A 27,703-nucleotide genomic window follows, 5' to 3' on the forward strand; every position below is an offset into this window, starting at 1 on the left:
TTTCACGGGTTTTGTTTTGTTGTTGAATGTGGCGCTGAAGTAACACGTCGCCGTCGCAGAGGTTTGCGTCGCATCGGTCCCTATCAAGGTCCCGACTCATGTGCGAATGCAAACTGAAACAGTTGCCCTGGGGAAGGGCAGTTATCAGAACGAAATTCAAGGAGGACCGTTCTTAGAACGGCTCTGTCCGAATGCGGCTATTGTGGTTCGGAGGGGTTCTTAGCTTCATATAAAAGTTATTAAATGAGGTTTAAATATAATTTTAATGCGTTTTCTCTCAACCTATCAATCAGTTTGAAACCCCCTCAGTAGTGTCCAGGCTCCAGCGCTTCAGCCAGGTGCATCGCCACCTCGGTCCAGGGGGAGGTGCTCCGTCCCTGGGGGCATCGTAGGTGCTGGACCCCCTCGATGTTCCGGGGCTGAAAGTGCCGCGGCGTGGCGATCCTCGAGTGGAACGCTCTGGGGAACAGCGCCCTCTCAACCACATCCAGAGGCAGATTGGGGGTGGAGTGAGGCGCACAGTCCCACTTGGTGGTGTACTGAAGCCGCCTGCTGCTGCTGTCCCTCCACAGTGTCACACTGCCACTGAGGTCCGGCTCTGCGGGAGGCTTCTCCGGCTGGAGGCCCGTGAAGATGCTCCAGGGGCCGGGGAAGGAGGCCGCGGGTTGCTTCAGGGGGCTCCTTTCTCTCTGAGGGTCTTCCAGCTGGTGCTTACACAAGCCTTTGGTGTGTCTCGGTTTGGAGCTGGTCTGGACTGGTAAGAGACACTGGGTGTGGTACTGGCTCACCTGCACTCTGGGGCAGAAATCCTTCAGGAGGGGCAAGCCTTTCCTGTTAGCCCACTCTTCCATCTTCTCATCAGTAAGTGTCTGATAAGTGGAAATGTAAATATGCATCAAAATACTTTATGATGTGTTAAACAAGAGAAACGTGCTGCCGTGAAATAATTAAAGGGATAGTTCGCCTCTTTTGACATGAAGCTGTATGACATCCCATATTAGCAATATCATTTATGAACATTTTCTTACCCCCTGCTGCGTCCTGTGAGCCGAGTTCCAGCCTCGCTTTGGTGTTGATGAAAGTAGTCCGGCTAGTTGGCTGGGGTTTAAAAAAATAAAGCGTTTTGCTTCTTAAAACAATATGAGTTCTAAAGAGTAATACATTTGCATCACAAAATTGTTCTCCAGGAAAAAGTCAGACCTCACAATCGCTTGGCGCTATTTTCTCTCCCTTTGTATCACTGCCTGCTGTGTAGACCGTGCAGACTGAGCAGTAAACACTGTAACAGGCGCGGCTGTCGGCAGGCGGCAGCAGGCAGTGATACGAAGGGAGAGAAAATAGCGCCAAGCGTTTGTGAGGTCTGACTTTTTCCTGGAGAACGATTTTGTGATGCAAATGTATTACTCTTTAGAACGCATATTGTTTTGAGAAGCAAAACGCTTTATTTTTTTAACCCCCAGCCAACTAGCCGGACTGCCTTCGTCAACGCCAAAACGAGGCTGGAACTCGGCTCACAGGACGCAGCAGGGGGTAAGAAAATGTTCATAAATGATGTTGCTAATATGGGATGTCATACAGCTTGTCAAAAGAGGCGAACTGTCCCTTTAAGAAACTAACATACCGCTTATTTAACTAATTGTACACTTTATATTCCTCATATAAGTCTATGCCCTTCTGATTCCAGCCATTAGACTGAGCCAAAACTTTGCCTGAACCAGCTTCAGCATCATGCAAACTCACCTTGTTATAAATATTCTGTTTGGCCATATTCACAAGATCTCTGTAGAGTGTTTGAACCAGCCGCCTCTCCTCCATTTCTCTCATCTTATCTCTCAGCCACAAACAGTTTTTTAGATACCTGCACACACACACATAAGAGAGCTGCTTTTTCCAAAAATCTGTGAATCCGAGCTGAAACCGAGCTTTCGTTTCAGTGGGAACCTTTCACTCGATACCTCGCCACTTTCCTGTGGCACCAGATGCGGGCCAAGTCCAGAGGCGTGTGTCCCATGCTGTCCTTTGCCAGCACGTCAGCTCCGGCCTTCACCAAGATTTCTGTGCAGTCGAGGAGGCCTTCGGAGGCGGCCAGGTGCAGCGGGGTCTGCCCCAAGTCTGTGGTACTGCTTTAAAAAAGCAAATCTTCCATTATATTCATCATTGTTACAATTATTAACCCTTATAGCAGCTATGAACTTACACCATCACATGTTAAAACATTTACACTTCCAAACAACAAATACGAGACGTTTTTGCTTGAAATAAGCAAAAAAATCTGCCAGTGGAACTAGTGAAAATTGGCTTGTCAAGATTTCTTGAAATAAGATGTAATATTTAGGACTTTTGAGTTAAAAGTGATCTTGAAATTAGCTTAAAAACCTCTTCAAATGAAAAAAAAAAAGCTTGTTTCATGTGAAATTTGACTCAAAACAAGATGTTTTCAAGACTTTTTGACTTAACAAGATATTCAAGATGTATTGTATTAAAACAAGTCCCTATATCTGGCTGAAATGGTACTTGTTAGGCAGTTGTGTTTTATATCAAGTGTAATGAGATACTCAATGAGACAAATATACTTGATAAGATTTAGATTTTTTCCAGTGTAATCAGTTATTATTATTTGAGAAGCAGATAAAACCCTACGCGTTGACATCGGCGTCGTGCTCCAGCAGGTATCTGAGGCAGGCGGAGGTTTTGGCGGAGCCCCGGGAGGACAGGACCATGTGAAGGGGCTGGCGGCCCTGGGGATCACTGCTGTTGATCAACCACAGCCCGGACTCCAGCAGGTGCTTGATGGCAGGCAGCTCGCCATAAAGGCAGGCCGTGTGGAGCGCTGGCAGACCCTGGAGGACAAAGTCTACTCTCATCACTGTCTTCTGTTTTCTGTTTCTACAGTTAACACCCATCCTTTAAAAGGAAGGTGAGAGGGAAGAGATGCCCATTAAATCTCCTGTGCTGCATTGAGCTGAATGTTGTTGCTGTTAACGAAGGGAGAGAAAATAGATCCAAGCGATTGTGAGGTCTGACTTTTTCCTGGAGATTTTGTGATGCAAATGTATTACTCTTTTGAACGCATATTGTTTTGAGAAGCAAAACGCTTTATTTTTTAAACCCCAGCCAATTAGCCGGACTACTTTCATCAACACCAAAACGAGGCTGGAACTCGGCTCACAGGACGCAGCAGGGGGTAAGAAAATGTTCATAAATGATGTTGCTGATATGGGATGTCATACAGCTTCATGTCAAAAGAGGCGAACTATCCCTTTAAGTTGAGCTGGGATGCCCTTAGTGGTGTTACTCACCTCTCTGGTTTCGCTTTTCTTGATTAAGGTGAACTAAGCAGCAAGATTTAGCTCGAACCAATCGGCTGAACACAGCGGATCGATGAACTCAGCTACTACGGTGTTTTGTAAGAAGGTGTGACTACTCGTTTTCTTCTGAAGATATGATCTAATAGTTGACTGCCTGAGCTTTACCCATTAATACAAAGATTCTAAGCTGAAGTGACAGAAAAGGACAAAATGTGGCTGTAAAGCAAAAATAATTTCAATAAGACGCATAACTAGAAAAGAAATGTCAGATAGCTACAAAAAGATGACGAATGGACTTACAGGGATATAAATATTGTCACAATAAGAAGCAAAAAAGCCAGTGAGACACACAAATTAACAACAAAAAGACATCACAACTAGACTTGTGCTGGGTTTGTTGGACACTTTAACAAGTTTGCGCTTATTGTGTTTTATTTGCTTGATCCTAAGACTTTTCTACTTGTATAATATCCGTGGAAAATCAAAGTTGTCCATGATCTGTCCCACCTGACTGCTCTCCGGCTCCTCTGGGCTCTCAGCAGCTGGCAGCATCTGCAGTCCAGAGGACGGAGCTCTGCGGGACAGTTTCCTGCAAAGCACAAACAACAGGAGCTCAACTGCGTAAAAATGTGAAAAATAAACATCCTTGCATTTAAAAAACGTTACTGCAGTGATTTAAGTATAATGGCGTTTAACGGGTGTTTCGTTCGTCTCAACGGGACAACCTTCCCGGTCGTGAAATGCTCAAATATGGCGTTCAAAAGCACAGCTAGTGTTGGAAACAGACAGTTAACAGACAGTATGTGTTTAGATATAAATACAGAAAGAACTAACATGCTTTGAGTTTGATTAAAGTCATTTACCTGTTTTTACACCTTCTGCGTCTTCGTTTTCCGGCTTTGTTGATGGGCTCCATGGTTGCCATGGTGATCGTACATGGAAACGAGGTCAGACGCGATGTAGCTAAATGCTAATTTTGCTAATCCTTTTGGCTCGTTGTGGAATAGAGGTTTAAGATCGTTAAATGTGAATATTTGAGTGAAGTAACCACAAAGTTGTATGTACAGTCAGCTGGTGACAGTGCTTGTCTGAGAGATATTCCTCTAACACCGCTGGTGGCGTTTCCCCTTTGTTAACATGCAGTTTCTTTTCAAATCTTTTTTAAACTTAATCTGGGTTTATTGGGAAGATTTGTCTGTTGTATCAGTAGTCCAGAGTCCAGACTAAACATGGAGAAGCAGCATTTAGCTGTTATGCTGCAAACAAGTGGAACAAACTGCCAGTGGAGATTAAACTTTCACCAAATGGAGACATTTTTAAATCCAGGTTAAAAACATTTCTTTTCTCATGTGTCTATGCATGAAATCTGCACGATATCTTTGAACTTATCTGGACTGTTGCTTGTTTTTAAATTCATTTAAATCATTTTATTTGTTTCTCTTTATATTCTTTTCTGTATTTTAATGCTTCTTACACTCCCTGCTGCAATGCTTTTATTTTATGTGAAGCACTTTGAATTGTTTGTACATGAAATGTGCTACAAATAAATTTGATTTGATTTGATTTAGTGTGGGGACATATTTTAGATCACCTATTTGTGCCTTACTTTATGTCACCTTTCAATCTCACTGAAAACCAAGAAAAGATTTCTGTTCAGTCTGATTAAAATGCTTTAACCAAGAAAAGAGTTTAAAACAGCTCATAGACCAGTGGGGGGAGTTGATGAATAGCTGCTTCTCTTATTCTTTTGCTTTTATGAGCATGTAATTGCTGCATGTTTTCCCATCTCATTCGGGAAAACAAAGTCCTGTTTGTAAAGAGCGTATTCAGCAGCACATATTAATTAGTATGTGAGCATTGGCTTGTGACAGATGAACTCAGATTAGCTGCTGCAGGCGCAGCAGAAATGGATACTTCCTCCCTTCTCCAGCGCTCTCTCCTCATAGGCCTCATCCCTGGCGTGCTCATATCGACAGTGCATTAGAACTGCCCGCTCGCACTCGGCTTTAGTAAAGCAGATCAATCCTGCCAATGATGTGAAGGCCTCCGAGGGCCCGTTTGTTCCACTGCACCCGAGACGTGCCACCACACATGAAGCTGATGTGAATTGGAACAGTTATATTCTCCATTGGGCGGAGGGGTCGATGTTCTCACCAGGCCTCCCTGATCACAGCTATTGACCATTCGACCCCACACTGAACTGGATGTGATGGACTGCATCTCGGGGAAGAAGAGAGGGTGACGTGACAGGATCGCTGTGGTACGGGTTTACAGGGTTTGGACTTTTCCCCTTCAGTGGTGACTTGTGTGTTTTAATTTTCTTTGTAGGCAGGAATGGAGATGAACACAAACGACACATAAGAGACAGAATAGATCCGTCTGTTGTGTGTTGTTTACATAGATTTCATGTCATTTTGTCAGTTAAACGGCGTTAGAATTAAACAACAAAAACAACATATCCTGATTTAAGTTGTATTTATGTTCATATCTTTATTTGACATGTTTTAAACTTTCTTTTTGTGATATTTTCCATTAAAAAATACCTTAATAATTAATGAATAAAAAGCTTAAAGGGGGACGCAACAAGTGAATAATATCCAGATTAATATTCAAATTACTCAGCCAATTACTTACTCCACATGAACACAATAACAATGAAAATGAGTTATTATCTAATATGATATGAATTAAGTTTAATTTAAAAGACATCCCCATAGAACTTCCCCAGATGGTTACTTATATCAAGGCAAGTAAGTTTGTTTTTACAAGTTTTCTGGAATTTTATGTTTAAATAAGCAAATTATTTTCCCATTAAATATGGAATAATTTGAGCTCATTTCCAGTAGTCAAAGTGGCGTAAAACAAATGTCTTTGTGTGTTGTTTTTTTTTGCATGTTTTTCTTCCATAAGCTAAAAAAAAAAAATGGAAAAAGCACATTTTTCTTCTTTAGTGATAAAAATCGACACATTAAACTGGAAACTTTTACAGCTGAAGTAAAACTCATTTCACATTCTCATGTCATGTTTTTGATAAAACTTCACACTTCCAAGCTTTTTCGAGCTTTCATCCACATTTAACAGGTTAGTAAACTTAATATTTCATGACTCAATCATCATGTATCGCTTTAAATATTTCACTTTTTTTTTTGCTCTCAAGACCTCCAATCAATGTCCCGACTGCTCTTAATTGCCTAAGAAGTCATATTTGATTTAGTTATTTCATTTAGTGACCTCGCCTTTCACTCTCTATCATTTTCTGAGTCCAGTGCAGGGTCAAGGACGGGCCACGAACCCCCGGCTTCCTGCCACGAGCTGCGACTCCCCCAGGGCCTTCGCCTCTGTCACAACACAGCCTTGCAGCTGATGACGCAGGCGTGTGTGAGCAGAGAGGGGCGAGTACAAGTGAACCTTGTGTTTGTGTGGGGCGCGTCAGTGTGTCCACAGTCTTTGTGCACGTGTGTGCAAGTGTTTATCACTTAAGAATACGGTGAGAGTGCAGCCCTGTCGTGACCTAAGTAACTTCCTTTGACGTTGGCCACCTCCCGAGAGGACCGTGGGGATCCTTTGCTGTAGAGCTCTTCCATGTTTGACTTTCAGCACAGGTCCCTGGACAAAGACCCCCAGCATGACCTCCATCTTGAGACAATTTGTGCATTTGATCGTCCATGTCTGTGAAATTCAGTGTACATTACAGTGTGCACGTACGCTCCCCTAAAAGCCCCGACATCCAAAAAGTTTGGGCTCTGGATCAAACATTCCTCTTGATATTATCAAAAGCACATGATGTTAAAGAAACTGAGTGAAACATGAGGGGCTGCATGCATTAGCCACAGGTCATCCGGTTTGTGCAGTGCCGATTAGCAACAGGCTAATCACAGAGGTATAAGCCTACTTAGGGCACGGATGAGATCATGTCCCAGCAGCCTTGCGGCGGGCTCTCTCATTGGTTCATTAAATCATCCACTCACTCACCATCTGTTTTTATTGGTTTTGCAATACAAGCTCCTGCTCAGCAAATGGCACCTGACCAATTGGCTATCAAGCTGCATCGCAGATGGGAGGGATTTGCTGTAAGTCTGTGGTATACATGCAGTAAAACTGTGGTTTACAGCTTTCTTTCATCCTTTCCCCCCACTTTGGGTTCGTTTATTAACGGTCTTTGGCTGTCATAGCTTTTTTTAAAAGGTGGAAGGTATAGATTATCTGGAGTTATGTAGTGACTGAGTGGGATGACTGTCAGAGGGATTCCTTTAGGCCTGAATTCTGCTTTCTTTTAACAGGATGAACCTGTTTCGATGAAGTGCTTTGTAGATTTAATGACTTTATTTTGAAATGAGCCTCTTTGTCATTTTTGAAATGATAATACGAACGTTTTATTTAGACATTGGTGAAATCTACCACAATGTTATGATTCTGTAGGAAGTGTAGGAGGACCACAATAAGGAAAACACGAGTTAATAAGGAAAATTTAAAAAGATAATTAGGAATTCTTTTCACATTCACATTATTTTCACATTCAAATGTTTGTTTATGTATATATTTATCTGGATATTTCCATGTTATTCTATTATATATTATTTATTTTATGTTAATAACTCTATTTTTTGTTGTCTGCTGCCTGTTTCAGCTGAATGAGGAGACCAGTGCTGCTTATTTCACCTTAACTGCTCATCAGAATCTGTCTCTGAACACATTTACATAAAAATGCATCTGCAGGACCTCAATTAAAACTCAGTTTGGACCTCCTGCACCTCCAGTTCGGCTCACAGAATCTGATGGGTCGCAGAATTTAGAGTGCAGCTTCTGTATGTGGAAGCAAACTTTTAATTCAGGCCCTGAAGATTTGACAACTATATTACTTATTTCCCACCTCAGATGTGTCTCAGAAACACAAGTTGGTCGGTGATAAAGCTGAAAGAAGTGATGGATTAAGAAGTTTCGTCACACAACAGGTGAGGTTCACACAGAGCAAGCAGAACGCTTATGCACCAACCTCAGATCGATCTATCTATCTATCTATCTATCTATCTATCTATCAAGAAAGAAAGAAAGAAAGAAAGATAAACTTAAGAAAAAAAGACAAGTGACAAACAGAAAAGAAATTAAATGAATACAGTAAAGTTTGTCTTTGGGACATTTCACACGTTGTAGGAAGTTTTGATGGAGCTTCTGTATGAGTGGGACTTTCATGGGGAAAAGCTGTGAGGAAGAACGGCTCAGAGAGAGGAGGAAAAGAGGTGGAAAAACGGTTTGGAGGGAAGGAGAAAGTGAGCAGCTCTGTGCTTTCCAGAGCAAACACACACTGGATGTGCCTTCATATTTGATGAGCCATCTTACGAGGACTTAGAGCCCCTGAACTCAACTTTTGTAAGTGCGCTGATGTCTTCACTTTCCTCCTTTTTCTCCTCCTTCTCTTTGCCTCTTACTCCTCCCTCTCTCGCCTCCCCTCTTTTCTTCTTCTCCTCCTCCCCGCGCTGTGCCTCATGCTCGGCCAGGCGGCAGCGCGCTAATGCACCATGGCACATTCTGCAGCTTGGAGTCACAATGCGACTAGGCTTTACGCAGTGACCGCACGGCGACCTCCCTCAGCATCGCTGCACACGGGCGCTGTGCTGCATCAGGGCCCGTTCAGGGCGGGACGGAGGCGCCGAGTGGAGGTTTCATAAAGGGAGAGGAAGCGGGGATGTGCCCCACTCACAGGTATCAGATCAAACAACAGGAAGATAAATAATCAGCAGCAGAGAAAGGCTGAAGCCCACTGAGATCCCCTGTAGAAGATATTTTTGTGACACATGCGACCTATTAGTGTGAAACTAACCCGAAGGAGGTTCTGTGTGCGGTAAGGTTGTAGCACATGGAGGCAAAAGACTCATGCCTCCGTGACAAAAATGGCTCTCCAGGTCACATCTGTGCGCTCATTTCTGAGGGAAGAAAATCCTCTCACCTGCTGGTGGTCAAACTGCAGAACCACTGCGCCCGCTGGACATGTGGAGCCTTTCAGGCATTATTGAAGGTGTTACCGGTGTTACACTAGTGTGGATGAAGAAATGAGCTTTATTTGACCCCCTTGCCTTGCCATGCCTTGCTCTTTTTGTCCCCGAGGTTCTGGCAACAATCCTGCAATCACACCTTTCCCATGATCCCGAGCTTTGTTTCCACGTCCCTGGGACACCTTCTCCTCAGTCCTCCCAGCTCAGCAGAAACAACCAGAGGGAAGGAGACCGAGAATTAAGGACCGAGATAGTAAGAAAGAAGGGGGGAGTAAGGCCTCAAAGGTCAGTGTTATGTAGGTAATGAGGACAAGGAGAGATGTATGTATCAGTCATGGACGTGGGGGAAGAAGTAGAGCTCAAGCTAGCTCATGGCAGAGCTGTCCTGTTTTGTTTACATGTTGCCTGTGATTGTTCTTTGTCGAACCTGCGGGGGAATTCTGTCCATCTGTTAGTTGTCACATCCTCCAAGCCAGTAAGCCTGATATCATCAATCGGCACTCTGCTGCAATTCACCCACTAATCTTTAACAGTTGTCAGAGTGCAAACAAATGCTGTGGCTTAAATGAGCCCTGATTTTTAAAAAAAAAAAAAAAAATGGACTCTTAGCTGCTCAGAGTTTAAAGGGATAGTTCGCCTCTTTTGACATGAGGCTGTATGACATCCCATATTAGCAATATCATTTATGAACATTTTCTTACCCCCTGCTGCGTCCTGTGAGCCGAGTTCCAGCCTCGTTTTGGCGTTGACGAAGGTAGTCCGGCTAGTTGACTAGGGTCCCGAAAATAAAGCGTTTTGCTTCTCAAAACAATATGCGTTCAGAAGAGTAATACATTTGCATCACAAAATCGTTCTCCAGGAAAAGTCAGACCTCACAATCGCTTGGCTCTATTTTCTCTCCTTTCGTATCACTGCGTGCTGTGGAGACCGAGCAGTCCCCTGCTTCCGAGCAGCAAACACTGTAACAAGCGCGGCTGTCGGCAGGCGGCAGCAGGCAGTGATACGAAGGGAGAGAAAATAGGGCCAAGCGATTGTGAGGTCTGACTTTTTCCTGGAGAACGATTTTGTGATGCAAATGTATTACTCTTTTGAACGCATATTGTTTTGAGAAGCAAAACGCTTTATTTTCGTGGCCCCAGCCAACTAGCCATCAACTACCTTCGTCAACACCAAAACGAGGCTGGAACTCGGCTCACAGGACGCAGCAGGCGGTAAGAAAATGTTCATAAATGATGTTGCTAATATGGGATGTCATACAGCTTCATGTCAAAAGAGGCAAACTATCCCTTTAAGCGTGCACGGTAATACCACAGATTCTATAATAGTACAGATACGCCACTCACGGTGCATTTCCGGTTTCCAACGAGGCGATTTTGGTTGCAGTTCCACCCTTTTTCCACGTGGGGCGCTCAATTTTGGAGACCAGAATGAATGGAGTCCTATGGAGCTATACGCCCTTTCGTGCCCTTATCTCAAGATATAATTTTTTCTCTAGTAATTCGAATGTTGTTTTTCGAAAGAGGATGTTTAGAAAATACCCATGGCTGAGTTTTAGATTTTTAGAGCCACTCATTTGCTTAAAAAAAAGGATTTGAAGTGTATATGACGTCATACATAGCTTACGACCGGAGATGCCGCTTTACGGCAACAATCCTGCTTGTTGTTGGTCTCAAAGGCAGAAGCGTTTTCAAGGAAGAGCTGTAGTAAGAGAGAATGTGTGGTAACATCACAGATTCTTAGGCTGTGGTAACATAAGCGGAAAAAGTCCATCTTAATTCTGTTGTCGCTTGGTATGGAGCCAGCCGTCAAGCGGTGCCTCTGGTCGTAATACTGGTCGAGCGCTGTCATTAGCACAATGCTAGCGCGTGGTGGACAACAAGAAGCCAACCTGTAAGAAATCAAAGGGATATATGTACTCGTTCAGTAGATTTTTGACTTGAAACCCATGTTGAGCTCTCAGAAACTACATTCAAATCTGAGCGCTCTTGAGGAGACTTAGGTGAAACTGACCATTTGTAGCATCTAGCTCCATTGGGCCCCATTCATTCTGGTCTCCACCGACGCCCCCAGTGGAATTCTGGTGGAACTGCAGCCAAAAAGCCGGTACAATGGGGCTTAATAGAGAGTGGCAAGGCTGTTCGTTATAATGGCTGTGGTAATACCACCTCTGAGAGCTCGTAGGGCCTCAGAAAGCAGAGTTTACTGGTTCGGCTGCGGTGTGAAATCACACTCTGATTGTGTGTGAAGCTGCAAAGATCAAGCACTCGGCAGCACTATTAACAAGGTCAAATTTACAGGTGCCCGACCCGAAGCTTTCCTGTCAGGAGACGCTCTGCAGAGCTCACCTGCACGCCAGCTCAAAGCTTCAAGAGACGCCGCCATGGCGCACCTGCGTGAGCGTGTCATCGGTGCATGTTATGTGTTGCACATCTGTGTTGCCACTGACTTTATGACCCTTCTTAATATGACGTCCAGGTCACAGAGCATTGTGGTCGTCCCAGTTCATCAGCAGGGCAGCGCTCCCCCGTAACGCCATTGTTTTGTTCCCCCCGATTACATTCACGAAATGTGGCGATGATAAAATAACACGAGGTAAAAATGCAAATGCCACTGGGATCGCGCCACCACAACCGCTTCAGGACAGTCAGCCACTTTCTAATGTGTACACACACGGGTTAAACAAACATGATACGACAGAGTGAAACTGGCACGCACTCTCAGGTCTACACACAGCTGCAAATGGTGTTTCTTGCCTGAGGTTTTTTCTTTTTCCTTTTCATTCTCTATTCAATTAAAGTTCTTGTATTTTGCTTATTTTATGAAGCAGATGAGCTGGAACAGACACGATACAGTTGGGAGGGATGATGGATGGAAGTTGGCTTTCAAACTGATGGGTAGATATGACGATTTTACTGGTAAAAGCAGCCACAATTACCTTATTACCTCCCTTAAATAATTCTGGATTGAATTATGCATCGTGGCAGCCACATGCAGGAACACCAAAATCCATTTGCACTGACAAGACTAAAGGGATGTAACCTCATACCCTGTGTACTGTACAACATGTTGATTGCTGTATTATTGATAACAGATATGCTGTGTGGTTCACTAAGATGTTAAGTGGGGCCTCTGAACTGGTGAACCAGCTCCAAGTTAAAAGATATTTTATTGAAGATGTTAGTGGAAATCATGATGCTGTGGATGGAGACCAGGAGACATGGCTGGTAAAGTGGTCCTGGAACCATAAAGGGAGCTGGAGTCGAGGCCTGGAGGCCGAGGAGAAAGAGCTGCAGGGGAGAGGATTCAGGCACCAGCGAGCTGAAGCAGAGCGGCCGCCTGAGCAGGAATAAAGAGGACTGAAGCTAAAGACGGTCTGTAGCTGGTGGCAGAACTTGGTCCTTGTTGTTGGCTTGATCGCACTGAGGAGGTGCAGCAGGTGGAGCTCCAATCTGAACTCAGATCCTGAAAAACAGGAAACCAACTCCAGCAAGTTTTCAAGCACAAAACATGTCATTAGTGAACATTAGGGATGCAGGGAGGATACCACTTTTAACTTAAAACCGATACGATACCGATACTTGGATCTGAGTACTTTGACGATACTTCTACCACAAAAAAAAATGCAGTGAATTGGAAGACAGGTTTCGGTCTCACTAGCCTAACCGCACTGTTCCTGATTAGTTCGACATCTCCCCGAGCCGCCTAGCTAAAAAAAATTAGGGCTGGGCACCGATTAAAATGTTTAATCTAATTAATCACATGATTTCCCTGATTAATCACGATTAATCGCATTTGTACGCAAAATCCAAAAATGAATTCAAAAAGTAGTGTATAGCTTTTAGCATTTAGTTTTATTTTAAATGTGCTGCCATATGAATGAAAGTGCCATAACATTTGCTGTGCAAACACACTTTTAACATCAGCATCTTTCTGTAGTTTTTATGTAGAAGCCTCGCTCCACTGTCTGTTTCCTTGAATGACTTGCTGCTATCAGTTGTGTGTTTTGCCTTTAAGTGATATTTTAGACTGGAACTACCACGGTGAGAACTCGCCCAGCCCTAAAAAAAATACAACAAATATGACAAGCCACCCTCTGATGCAATAAATTGGTATCGGTTAACTTTAACGACTACGAGTATATTAGAATAGTATCACATCGGTGCATCCCTAGTGAACATCATAAGATCTACAGTCAGGAGGAGAGTTTGTGTAACATCCTGCCCTGATGATACATTTGTGATTATCATTGTTCCACTAAAATTACAGGTTTGTTCACTGCATAGCACAAAGTTCTGAGAACCTGAAGGGAACCGGCTCAAAGACCGGACCCAATATGGTCGAAAGGTGCTACGACACCAGGTCTGACGAATCGAGATACTCTCCAACATTCTCAGTGATGCGTTTCAGTTGGAGTTTTCTTTATACTTGCAACGTCTAACTAATCTCGCTGATCTGGCAGCCACTTAATCATCGTAGGCAGGATGTGTCTAAGCCGAGCACCGTTGGTCATCAGAGGGCAGTGGTGGAGAACAGACTGAGGCCATTACGCTCACTGGGGCGCCACAAAAACTAATGTCTCATAATGATCTTTGCTGTGTGGAACATATCTGCAGGGTAGATGGTTCATTTTTTGGTCATGACTGCTGTGAGGCAGCACAGGAGATTGAGTCATTTCTAATGTCCTTCTGTCTGAATGAACCCGGTTTACATGATCCATAATGTAGCTTGTAAATGGACTGTACTTATGTAGCGTTTTTCCGCGTCCATCCATTCACAAACACACTTTTCTTTCCGTCACAAACATTCACACACTCATGCACACAAAACGTGGAGTTCAGCATCATGCCAGTGGATGTTTTGATGTGCTTTGAAGAAGCTGAGAGTCGAACCAATGACCCTCCGATAGACTCCAGCCGTGAGCGAAACATGCTTCTAATTTGATTAAATTGTTTTTTATTGGTGCTTATTGTCCAATATGATTCAAGATTTTGTAACTTAACAACGGTGCAATTCTTTAATCTTCTTTCAGTGTTTTCCCCGTTGCAGATATTTAAGATTTATGAGCTAAAAATATGACAGAAATAGTTCTTTAATCCATGGGAATATTCCTTTAAAATTCAAAACATAAACCTTTAGCACGTATGGGGTGTGATGGAGGGTGGAGCGTGGAAGTTATTGCTCCTAATGCTTCTTTTTCTTATTGTTTCTACCCTTCTTTTGTCTGACTGATGAATTTCTAGATGCAGCTCCAGTTCAATGAGACTCCGCTGACATTTACATCTCTGAGCTAAATTTGCCCACATTTTTAACCCCACCTTTACAAGTTAAGTAGAAAAAACAGGGAATTAAAGAGATGTTATAAGAAGCTTAACTGAACTACAGAAAACAACATATGACTGAGTTGGACGTATATACGACAACGTCTCACTTTAAAGAAAAGGTATCAACATAAAGTAAAAACAGTAAAAGATACATCACATAGAAATAAGATTTACTGGATAAAACTGATATTATCAGCGTCTGTTACATTCATTCTACTATATGAGCAAAATGATTTAAAGTTTTGATTTTAGGGGTTAAAAACCCGCAAAAACAACTCCTGAACTTGTTGGAAAAGCTTAATTTGTTTCTTTATAACTCCAAAACAGAAGTCCAAACACACAACTGGCCTGCTGGAGAGAATGTGGAGAGGTCTTTGCTGATCAGGCCCATGTTTTTTGGTCTTGCCCCCCCATCCAGATTGTTATGGAATTATTGTCTTAACTCCCTATTAAGATTTTGCTTACCGTCCTATTATATCTGATGAGAAGTGAAATAGAGACTTTCAATGTTTGTTCCGGCCGGCCACGTGTTTATTTTCTTCTGCAAAAGAGGTCAATCCTCACCAGTCAGCGTTCATGGTGAGAAGAGACCCAGAACAAAGGAAATACGATGCATTTATACAGAAAGAGGAGGGTTTGGTTCTTTCAGGTGACACCTGAAAGAACACACCGTGTGTATTCTCCAACTGTCTCCTTGCCACACCCCCTGGGGGAAAGTCTCGCACTTTGGGGAGATGCAGAATCCGGAGACAATGGTCATTTGAATGATTATTGTCAATGTGTTAATCAACAGACACATGGTCTGCAGACATTGGGTCTACAACAAGGTGTCTTTTAAAAGACAAGTGGTTAGCAGACATCAAATTTACCATAACAAGATGTTCTGGAGGGAAGTGGCAAATATCATTTCAAAGGTTCTGTGTTTCAGCATCAATGTATCATTCCTAACTCTCTATCTTGGAAATATTCCAGATGGATCGAGTAAAGCTGATATTTATCTTCTTAGGGTAAAAAGGCCATCACAAAATGTTGGCTCCAGAAAAACGCCCCCACTACAGATACTTTTGTTGATATTGTAAAACAAACTGCATGTCCAGGAGCAAATGACTGACTTAGTCCGACTCCAAAAAGATCTGGGTGAAAAACGAGGGCAGAAATGGCTTATTTGGCCGATGAGTGAGACCGTTTTAACGTGTTGTGTATGATATTCTGTCTGTCGAAAATACTGACCACCCCCGGACCTTGAATGTGTAATTGTTCAATGTTTTGTACTATAAATAAAGAGTTTTTAAAAAAAAAAGAACCACGCAAAAACGCAATCCAAATTTAAGAAGGGCGAGTTTGAAATAAGAGTTGTAAACAGCTGACGGATGAAGCCTCGGTGTGTCACATGGAGGCTTCAGCTCGCTGAGGAGCAGGTAAGGCAGCAGATTCAATTCAATTCATTTTTATTTATATAGCACCAAATACAACAAATGTCATCTCAAAGTACTTAAATAATAAAGTCCAATTCAAGCCAATTGGAATTCAATTCATTGTAATCATTATTATTATTATTATATAATAAATGTTGAGCTACTTGACTAATTTGAATGTCCCCCATTGGGGGATGAATAAAGTATTTTTCTATTCATTCATTCATATCCAATTCATTCATATAGAGCCAATTCAAAAAATATTTCCCAGCAAAGGAAACCAACAGATTGCACTGAAACTTGTCTTCAGTCCAATCTCCCGTCCTGAGCGTGCCTGAGGCGACTGTGGAGAGGAACGACTCACTTTGTACAGGAAGAAACCTCCATCAGAACCAGAACCAGAACCAGGAAGGGTGGCCATCCGCCTCCACCAGCTGGGGTTTGAGAGGACAGAAAAGAGGGAAAAACCCACTGTAACACCATTCAAAGGATACCTGTTGGAACAGGGACACACCAGTTAATGACCACAATAATGTCACATGTACATAATATCATTTGAGAAATTAAACGGGGGAAAAAGAGAGTAAAGTGAGGAAAGGTGTGACAGATGATCTCGTGTCCTGCTGCTGACCGCTCAGTAACCAGCTCCTGTTTTATCACCGTATTCCTCAGGAGCCGGCTTTGAATCTTCTTTCTTAAAGACTTTTTTGAGCCAAAGTGGCCTTTTTTAACAGTAGAAAGCAGGCGGGAAAGTAGAACTTTAAGCCTCTGGGTCGTCTGCTCAGTTGGCTTAGCTAACCAGAACCCTCTGACCAGGCTGTTACCTGAACCTAAACATGTGGTTTAACCTAACCAAACAGCCAGTGGAAGCGAGAGTGATCAGCAAGTCCAAACGATATTTGAATTTTAAGTAAAAATGTGTGCTTAAATCCACAGGAGACCACTGGATAAAATCAAAGTCTTACCAAGTATATTTGTCTCATTTCTAGTCAAAATATCTCCATCCATCCATCCATCCATTATCTTCCGCTGGTCCGGGGATCGGGTCGCGGGGGCAGCAGCTCGAGCAAAGAGACCCAGACGTCCCTGTCCCCGGCCACTTCCTCCAGCTCTTCTGGGGGGACCCCGAGGCGTTCCCAGGCCAGCCAAGAAACATAGTCTCTCCAACGTGTCCTGGGTCTTCCCCGGGGCCTCTTCCCCATTACACTTAATACACACAACTGCCTAACAAGTACTATTTCAGCCAGATATAGGGACTTGTTTGAAGACAATACATCTTGAATATCTTGTTAAATGAAAAAGTCTTGAAAACAAATTGTTTTGAGTCACATATCATATGAAACAAGCTTTTTTTTTACATTTGAAGAGGTTTTTAAGCTAATTTCAAGATCACTTTTATCTCAAAAGTCCTAAATGTCACATCTTATTTAAAGAAATCTGGACAAGCCGAATTTCACAAGTTCCATTAGCAGATTTAGTTTGCTTATTTCAAGCAAAAACGTCTTGGATTTGTTGGTTTTCTTATTTATTTTTGGAGGGGCACTTTTTCCAGTGAGGAGTCATGTGTGGAACTCGACGTTTCGAACGTTAAAGCGCTGCTTTTGTAACAATTTCACAAAATGCTGTGAGACAGTAGACATGCAGTTATTTTTGTGTCCATATATCCCGAAAACCTCCTGTCCGAGAGCATGAATCAATAGGTTGCATTTTGTGACAGTCTCAGAAAACTGCCCGGAGACAGTGTTGATCAGCCTGACAGGAAGACGGATCAGAACGGGATGAAGACGCAGTTTGAGGGCTGGTTGCAGAGGCAGATGCGATACAAGCTCATGTGGACCAGGAGCAGACCTTAACTTAACCCCAGTGAGTGCACAGTTTGTGACATACACACACACACACACACGCACACACACACGCACACACACACACACAGAAAAACCCTCAAAAACTGTGCTTAACTTTTCATTGAAAATGCTGTTAGTGTCAGGTGAACACATCTTGGAATAAAACATTGGCTTTTCATGGAGGAAGGGGGAAAATAGCCCTGGTTTTAGCTTGACAAGCGAGCATTTTTGACATTATCAGGTTGATTATGTAAAGGGTTCATAAGTTCTAGAGGTTGGGGAGGAATTCCCCTTTGAGCAAAAGCACTGTAAAAATCTGCTGCGGTGAAGTTGATTTTAAGGCTGCACAACAACGAGGGTACAAAGTTCAAGCAAAGTTCTTCCATTTGGAATGAAAACAGAGAGACACACGTGCGAATTATCAAAGCGGCGTGCTTCTGCTGAACCCGAAGGAGCTCATTTCGAACTGATTTGCTGCTGCTGAAAGGTTTTATTTGTGATTGCTGGTGATTAAAATCGCTTACCTGGACGTGGAAAACACCGAAAACATTTGATAGAGCATTCAAAATGTCTGTAATCAATTTGTGCCGCAGCTTTTTTGTCAACCCGAAGTCTGCTATTTGCCAAATATTCATGTGAATAGGAAATTGTCCCCCAAACAAAGAACAGAATTAGTTGATGACAGTGTTTTTTTCATAATTGCATAATTGTTTAAAAGATGTACTTTTCCACCCCGTTTGTTCAGGTTTTTGCAGAGATATTCTTTGGAAATGAATTCTTTGGAGGGGCTTTCAGAGGGAGTGAAGAGGACTCAAATCCTGTGAGAAAAGTTGTTCCTGCTTTCTGCTTTCTGGGTGTGTGTGTGTGTGTGTGTGTGTGTGTGTGTGTGTGTGTGTTCGAAACGCATACTACATACTACATACTGCATACTGGATACTACATACTACATACTACATACTACATACATACTACATACTGCATACTGGATACTACATACTACATACTGCATACTACATACTACATACTACATACTACATACATACTACATACTGCATACTGGATACTACATACTACATACTACATACTACATACTGCATACTGGATACTACATACTACATACTACATACTACATACTGCATACTACATACTACATACTACATACATACTACATACTGCATACTGGATACTACATACTACATACTACATACTACATACTACATACATACTACATACTGCATACTGGATACTACATACTACATACTACATACTACATACTACATACTGCATACTGGATACTACATACTACATACTACATACTGCATACTTCCATACTACATACTGCATACTCATCGATCAGACAGTATGCAGACTGTTTACCCACAATGCATTTCGCTCCTGCCCGAGCCGAAATCAGCCGGCCTGAAGCTGATTTCACTTAAGCTCTAAACTCTGTAAACTTTAGCAACATTTGAAACATTTTCAGGCGAGAAAGTAGTCGTTTAGATCCCCAACGTGTTGAAAATCTGACAAAATACCGGCTGTTTACAATTTTGTTCCCACGAATTCGGCGCTACTAAAGCTAGCCGCAGTGAGCAACGCACTTCCGGTTATTTTCACAAAATAAAATACCCGTTGCATTTTATCATAGGGAAAGCCATTACGATACAATTGGTGCTTTTGTTTTGAAAACAGGAAGTGAGCCTACCCTCGTTGTAGCTAGCTTGAAACTGCCGTTTTGACAGGAAATGACGATCGGCGACGTCACGTTACGTTGCATCTTGGGTAGTTTCTTCTCGCTTACTCAAACTGGCACACTAACTCAAAAAGTTAGTATGAGTAGTAGGAGAAGTATGAGGTTTCGAACACAGTCTGTGTGTAAGTAAGTAAGTAAGTAAGTAAGTAAGCTCTATTTGTACAGCGCCTTTCACAGACCAGAGTCACAAAGCGCTTTACAGGTACAATAGAAACACACAGTTGGGAAGTACATAAAAGTACAAGTTTAAAAGGCAACTCAGTGACAATCATAGCAGCCCGAAGACAATTAAGCAAAAACCTGAACAAATAAATAGGTCTTAAGTTGCCTTTTGAAGGCGTCAACAGACTCCATCGAACGCAGAGAGAGCTGAAGATGGTTCCAAAGTCTGGGAGCAACAGCCTGGAAGGATCGGTCTCCTCTGGTCCGGAAACGAGTGCGTGGCACCATCAGTAGATTCTGATCCACAGACCTCAGATCCCGAGCTGGGGTGGAAGACTGGATCAGATCACTGATGTAGGGTGGAGCCTGACCATGCAATGCTCTGAAAGTTAAAACCAACATTTTAAAATTTATCCTAGATCAGTGATACTCACTATTTTTTTCACCAGAGCCACATTGGCAGCAAAATCAAGGGAAGAGCCACTTTTACGACAGCATACTAAGTTCCCCTTTTGCAAATATGCATTTCTACATATAAAACATCCCACAAAAAAAGAAACAACACAGCCAATACATTTTCAATTAAGACCGCATTTACCTTAATACTGGGATGAGCGGAAGCTGGCATGCATGTGCTTGACTTTCTTCATGTTGTATTTGTAGTTTGTTGTTGTAATCATAGTGAAATATTCAGGCTGAGCATGATTTTTGTGCTGCTTTTTGCCCTTTTTTAATTAAAAACCGATCCATTGTGCCTGCATCTCGCGCTGGCTAAAGGAGCTAGCGTGCTCTGCGGTCAAGTGTGAGGTGGTTTAAGCGGGTTGCGTTGCCAGGTTTAACAGTGTGCCCCCTTTAGGAAACACCATTAAGCCTTAAATAATACTTAATAAAACCAATTAATACTACAAAAACGCAAACTTAATGAAAATACCTAATACTGTGCAGTATTCGCTGTAAGTTATTTGAAAAAATGTATTGTTTTTGTTAGCATATTGTTATAAGCTACTATGCGAGTGCGAGCCGCCAGTTAAAGCTTGAGGAGCCGCGCAATGAGTATCTCTGTCCTAGAGGAAACTGGCAGCCAATGAAGAGCTTTAAGAATAGGGGTTAAGTGAGTCCTCCGATTAGAGCGGGTCAGAGTTTTGCTCTAACTGCAGGCGAGTTTTCCTTCTTGTTTAGACATGAAAACAAACTATTACAATAGTCCAAACGCGAAGACACAAACGCATGAATGATCAGCTCCAAATCATTTTGTGACACCGGTTTCCTGAGTTTGGAGATTTTCCTCGGTTGAAAAAAGCAGTTTTTAATCAGTGTGTGTGATCCTCACCTCCCCTGGCATCCCCCACAGTGCCCACACCGAGGTCTGCCATCCTTCCTGCCCAGCTCCTCTTACCGGAGGTCCTGACATCAGCACGGCGCCGGGCAGCAGATTGTGATGGCGTCTGGCACGTCGGGGCTCTTTCTGCACTTTCAGCCAAGTCTTCACGCTGGCACCTGCTGCGCCGAGCGTATTTCATTCCAGCAGCTCGAGTGTGTGAGTCTTTGTATCTGTGACAGCACCAAATGTGTTTTTTTTAACACGCGCATGCAGCTACATGTGGTACCCTGTTGAAGCCCTCATATACGCCGTGTATCGCCACGAGCTGCGTCATGTGGCGCCAGCGCATATGCCTGAGATACTCTGTCAGATGTGCTGTGTATCACTGGCTGCTTCTATGACTGTGTGGGTATCACATTATGTGTGCCATATGATCTTATTTAATCTAATCTGAAAGTGTGTGGAATGGCTGCGATACATCTGTGCCTTCGTGTGTTCACATCTGTCCTCACCGATGGACGGATGCTCAGGACTTTTGTGTGTAAGTGTGTGTTTGAAAGCCCTTGGGAGGGACACATGACCCAAAAAGCCGTGCCACGAGTGTGCTCATTGTTTCCTTAGAGTCCTAAGAAGGTTTCTCCAGATGCTTGACCCCGGGGTCGACTTAACAATTGCGATCCAAGTGTGAAAAGAAAGTCTGGGCATGAGAAATCAGGGTTAAATCGCACCCCGGCCAGAGTCTGGCTCCTCTGGTTCTCAGGTGTCGTCTCACCTCAGATAATACTAATGTGTGGACCGGACAGAGGGGCTGGGAGGATACCGAGAGGCTTTTTTTTTTTTTTGCAAAGCAAAGGACGCAGAGATGGTGTTCGAGGGCTACTTTGTTCTGTCTCCTTCCTCTCATTTCAAACACCAGGAGGGTCGGAGACTTGAAAGCAGATTCTCGAGGAGACACGCAGAGGCTCAGCACTGGAAAAAATGCCCCTCCAAAAATAAGTAAATAAACAACAAATACAAGATGTTTTTGCTTGAAATAAGCAAAAAAATTCTGTCAATGGAACTAGTGAAAATCGGCTTGTCAAGATTTCTTGAAATAAAATGTGATATTTAAGACTTTTGAGTTAAAAGTGATCTTGAAATTAGCTTAAAAACCTCTTCAAATGAAAAAAAAAAAGCTTGTTTCATATGATATGTGACTCAAAACTATATGTTTTCAAGACTTTTAACAAGATATTCAAGATGTATTGTATTAAAACAGGTCCCTATATCTGGCTGAAATGGTACTTGTTAGGCAATTGTGTCTTATATTAAGTGTAATGAGATACTCAATGAGAAAAATATACTTGGTAAGATTTAGATTTTTTCCAGTGAGTTCAGCATGTCCTGCACAGCATCTGTAGGAGAGACTTCTGTTGATTTCCACAAGATCTGTGAGATCTGGGAATCCCGATGCTCCCTCATTGATGGGTTGTAGAGATGTCCACACTCAGATTTGGGCCTCAGGAGCACATCCAGGACCATCCTGAACAAATTTAACAGCAGTTCAGTTCTTACTATCCTGCGGTTTTTATTACTATTCCTTATCCAGGTTTAAATCAGTTCCACCGGTTCACCTCAGTCTAACAGTGGGCTGTTTTCTGCAGCCTTGTTCATTATAACGGACGTGTGGATTGGCTCTTTAGCTTGAATTAGCATGTAGGTTTCCTGAGCCAGTGAGTTATTGATTAAGGCCGACTTGATTCTGATTATGACAGAACTCTGTTGCTCTGCGAGTACCTCTGTGCAACCTGTTTGTTTTCTATCTAAACACAATAGTTTAAACTCTCATGTGGGGATTAAACTGGTGTCTGACCTTTGCTTTGAGAGGTCTGACTCATCCTGACTCATTTTTCAGTATCAGGGGAGGATTGAGTTGTTTGCTGCTCAAAAGTTAAAAAGATTATTTTACTGCATTAAAACCTTTAACTATCTTGTTTAATTTTTGACATTCATTGATCATCTTATATTTTCATTGACAACACACCGACCACGGTAATGACCTCCTCCTTCACCCTCCAACATATTTAGCTTTTTACTTAGGGCTGGGCAATGATTCAAATTTTAATCTAATTAATCACATGATTTCCCTGATTAATCACGATTAATCGCATTTGTACGTAAAATCCAAAAATGAATCCAAAAGTAGCGTATAGCTTTTAGCATTTAGTTTTATTTTAAATGTGCTGCCATATGAATGAAAGTGCCATAACATTTGTTGTGCAAACACACTTTTAACATCAGCATCTTTCTGTAGTTTTTATGTAGAAGCCTCGCTCCACTGTCTGTTTCCTTGAATGACTTGCTGCTATCAGTTGTGTGTTTTGCCTTTAAGTGATATTTTAGACTGGAACTGCTACGGTGAGAAGACAATTCAACTTGGAAGTGTTTACAGATGACTTTGGTTCTGTCGACTCCGCCGTCTGGAAGAACTTTAAAATGAAAACGGCCGAGTAAAAGTTCCGTACCCTTCTCCATGTTTGGTGGATCCGCCGATTACTTTCTTTTCCGGTTCCACAGCAGACAGCAACAGACTTTTACAAAATAAAAGCTTGTGAGCGACAGACTTTTACAAAATAAAAGCCTGTGAGCAACAGACTTTTACAAAATAAAATTGATAATAAAACCTGCGCTAATGCACGATAAAAAATTTGTCGGCGTTAAATAATTAATGAGTTAACGCGATAATAACTCGCCCAGCCCTAATATATCTATATATACATATATAATGTGGTTATAGATCAGATTTGTCATGATTTATTGGTTTAATCATGATTTAATTACAAACCGTTACTCTAAACTGATTGGCTCCCAAAAAATTTGGGAAATTCTCTAAATTACTTTAAATTTATTTACATGAATATTATCTCTGTGAGTGGTGGTTTAAATCCTCGTAAAGCCCTACTTTTTACTCTTTTCAGCCCCTGCTCACATCTTTTAAAACAAAACATTTTCTCCATTTTGAAAACTCACCACGTGGTGAACGTGAAGTAAAATAGAAGTTGTAGATTCTCACTGTGCTGTAACAACCCTCTTTGACAGTTTTGGACCATCCACCTTGTCTGCACTCCCTGATGGTGTGTTGTAATATCTGCAGAAGGTAAAACGTGTTTTCCTCGAGTAGAATAAGTGGTGTGATGTCAACGCAGCCTCTTTTTTTTTCTCCTCTGCCCTCTGGCAGGAAGACAAATCCAGCTGTCAAGCGGCCCACCGGGAATCTTCCCAAAAGCTCCAGTGTAGCCACTCCAGCTCTGACGGGGATCATTCATTTTTAAGTAACAGCTACACGGTCATAACCAGGGGACCAAAAGGACTGATGCATCAGAAGCAGAAGCATCAGTTTTATCGTGCATGGCCGTTCACGACGGCGAGCACAAACTAAGCTTGATAATGAGCTCCTGCTATGCTGACACACCCTGAAGGGAAGGCGAACCACTGGAGGTCAGCAGAGCTGCTGTAAAGGTGCCTGTCAACGTTTCAGCTGAAAATATTGATCAAATAGATGAGAATATGTCGGTTCCTGTGAGCGTATATGCTCACTCTTTACGGTGAAAGGTCAAAACAGTGTCCTGCAGGTGGAGCGGCTGCTGGTTAAAGGTTGAAAGGGATTATGAGGAGCTGTTTTCTGCTAAAGTTAACATGTCAAATGAATGTTCTGTAGGTCTTTCCCGAAGTAAAGTGTATTAGGAAGAAGATGCCTTTCTTTAGCTGTTCCAGCTCTCATGCAAAGCTAAACTAGAAGCTGCTGCCTGAGCTTGATTATTACCATGGAAACTCAGTCATGGCCATCATTATTAACAGATATTCTTCATTCAATGGTTCCCTCTTTACCTGAGAGGACTCAGTCCGAAATGGTTGGAAACTGCTGGTTAAACTATTTTTATTAACTCTGAATACATTCCGTATGTTTGCTTTAAAACAGGAATATTGTTGCGGTTACAAGCCAACTTCCTATAGATAACAGGTCTACTTGCACACATCTGGATAAGCTGTTTGTCCGCGCCGATATCCTTTATCCTCCACAGCATCTGCTCCCCTCCAGGTCCGGCTTTCTTCAGCAGCTGCACGCTTTGATATCACTGAGATGCTTCTCTCGGGCAGTGAGGGAAAATGACATGTCACCTCACTCACACTTCCAACTACCCGGGCTTTTAAAACCCTCCCCGGTCCTTTCCCCAGCTGCGTCCTCCTCTCCAGCATTACACCCCCAGCCTAAAAGCTGCACTCCCTGCTCTGCTCTGACCTAATGGGCTGTGAAGCAGTGAGGGGACGGGGGGGACAGGGACGGGGACGGCTATCTCTCACCTCTACCTGTCTTTCCCTCCTCTAAACGTAACGCTGGTCTCTCCTTATTTCTTTAGTCTTCTAACATCACTCAGAAGAATCACTGTTAAATCTACTCTGGACTGACAACATCGTCTTTTTGTAGTTCCCAATAATAACAGTCTGTGAAGCGAGCCTCACATACAGGCAACCAACAACGGATTGGCTGCTTTAAACTGCGATTACGCTCGCCACGTTGGTCTTTGCTCGAGTGATCTGTGACGTCAGCATGGCGTGCAGTTTTCTTCTGAAAACAGCAGGCGGCGCAGCTGAGACGATGTTGCCTGCACACCAGAGGAGTGGCTTCAGTTTACCTCTTTTACGAACCCGCCTCCTGCACAGCTATGTCGGAAAAGGTGACCGGCCGCCCAAAACGACATAAAAGTGCACCTTTTGTGACGTCAGTTTTTCACTACTCCCACTACTCCTACTGACTTTAACTTTTTTTAAGTTCCCGGATGCATACTAGATTCTCCGAAATGTTGGGTATGCATCATGAGGTTACTACTCATACTCAAACTACCCAAGATGCAACGTAACGTGACGTCGCCGATCGTCATTTCATGTCAAAACGGCAGTTTCAAGCTAGCTACAATGAGGGTAGGTTCACTTCCTGTTTTCAAAACAAAAGCACCAATTGTACGGTAATGGCTTTCCCTATGATAAAAGGCAACGGGTGTTTTATTTTGTGAAAATAACCGGAAGTGCGTTGCTCACTCCGAATTCGTGGGAACAGAATTGTAAATAGCCGGTATTTTGTCAGATTTTCAACACGTTGGGGATCTAAACGATTACTTTCTCGCCTGAAAATGTTTCAAATGTTGCTAAAGTTTACAGAGTTTAGAGCTTAAGCGAAATCAGCTTCAGGCCGGCTGATTTCGGCTCAGGCAGGAGCGAAATGCATTGTGGGTAAACGCTCTGCATACTGTCTGATCGATGAGTATGCAGTATGTAGTATATAGTATGTAGTATGTAGTATGCGGTTTCGAACACAGCCAAAGTATTAGTCTGAAGTTGAGGTATCCTGGAACTTTGTTGTAATAAAGCTTTTGGATGTTAGCTGAGATATTACACGTGTAGATGTACTTTGGACACATCACATCACATCCTTTGAACCTTTTAGTGCAGAGTGTTGGATGTTGTGTATGTGGGTTATCTCCAGGTGTTTCACTGATGTTAAATAGTTAATAATCTAAATTAGCTGTAAATTTGATCGTTAGCCTGCATGCTAGTCTGAGCCCTGTGATGGACGGTGAGATATCTCGGGTGTACCCAGCCCCAACTCCCTGTGACCCTGGATAAAGCAGCTACAGAGTACGGATGGATAGATGGAGGATTATTGGTGGGGCAGGTGACAACACCCAGCAAACATGCAGCGTGTCCTTGGATTCTTCTTCAGGTCCATGTCCCCGCTGGCTGCCAAAACCTAAAACAGATGGCTAAGTGCTGAATATTTTAAAACAATGTCCATCATTTGTCCGTCTATAGCCTCTTTTAAAGCCAGGACTGATACGCCTTCATTTCACATTGTGTCATGTGTGAAAGTACAGAGTTGATCTGTCCCTGATGTTCCTCACAGGGAGGTAATGACAGAGGTGAAAGGATCATGCGGGCATCTCTGAAATCATCACTCTAACCAGCTGTGCTGTCACCACTCGGCTGATTCCGAGACGCCAGCTTCATGTGTGTGAAGACGCAGCGATTTGGGGCTGAGCCGCCTCTGTTTGGGGAGTTATGAGGAGGAAAAGGTGCAGGAATGGTCCCGATAAGCTGCTCCAGCTGTAACCTTGAAAGGCACAAGCGCTGTATCTTGAAGATTTGTACATTTCTGAACCTCTAACAGAACATTTTAGCATCATTAGCAGCAAAAAATATACGATAAGTTCTGTTTTCACTGGAAACGGCATCAGGCGAACAGTCAGTTTAGAATAATCTGTCGACTCAACATGCACATTTTGGACTGCGTGAGAAAACCTTAATACCTGGAGAAAACCCCATTTAGGCCCAATGAAAACATGCAAAGTCCGGACAGAAAGGTCACAGATTCAAACCAGCAACCTACTTGTTGGAAGGTGATAAAATGCAAACCTCCACAGCACCGTGCAGCCAACAGCTCTCTATCAAGAGCTCACCCTTTATATAAATGTACTTTATTTTTACAGCCCTTTACAGACAATCCTTACGGTGACCCAAAGTGCTTTACAGCAGGTAATAAATAAAGAGAAAAATA

General features: G+C 42.8%; 2 protein-coding genes across 2 annotated transcripts in view; both read right to left on the bottom strand.

Annotated features, from left to right (window-relative positions):
• The window catches only part of LOC142369519 (Fc receptor-like protein 5), a 366,062-nt gene that overhangs the window by 289,798 nt on the left and 48,561 nt on the right, over window positions 1–27,703 (bottom strand). The gene's annotated exons all lie outside the window — the stretch shown is intronic.
• Window positions 210–4,224, bottom strand: ankrd53 (ankyrin repeat domain 53). Its single transcript, XM_075451780.1, has 6 exons — window positions 4,172–4,224; window positions 3,769–3,897; window positions 2,641–2,904; window positions 1,956–2,123; window positions 1,741–1,858; window positions 210–869 (listed from the first exon to the last, which is right to left on the bottom strand). The coding sequence occupies exons 1-6, from the start codon at window positions 4,222–4,224 to the stop codon at window positions 306–308; spliced, it is 1,296 nt and encodes a 431-aa protein (XP_075307895.1). The 3' UTR covers window positions 210–305.

Source organism: Odontesthes bonariensis, chromosome 19 (assembly GCF_027942865.1).
Source record: "Odontesthes bonariensis isolate fOdoBon6 chromosome 19, fOdoBon6.hap1, whole genome shotgun sequence".
NCBI lineage: Eukaryota > Metazoa > Chordata > Actinopteri > Atheriniformes > Atherinopsidae > Odontesthes > Odontesthes bonariensis.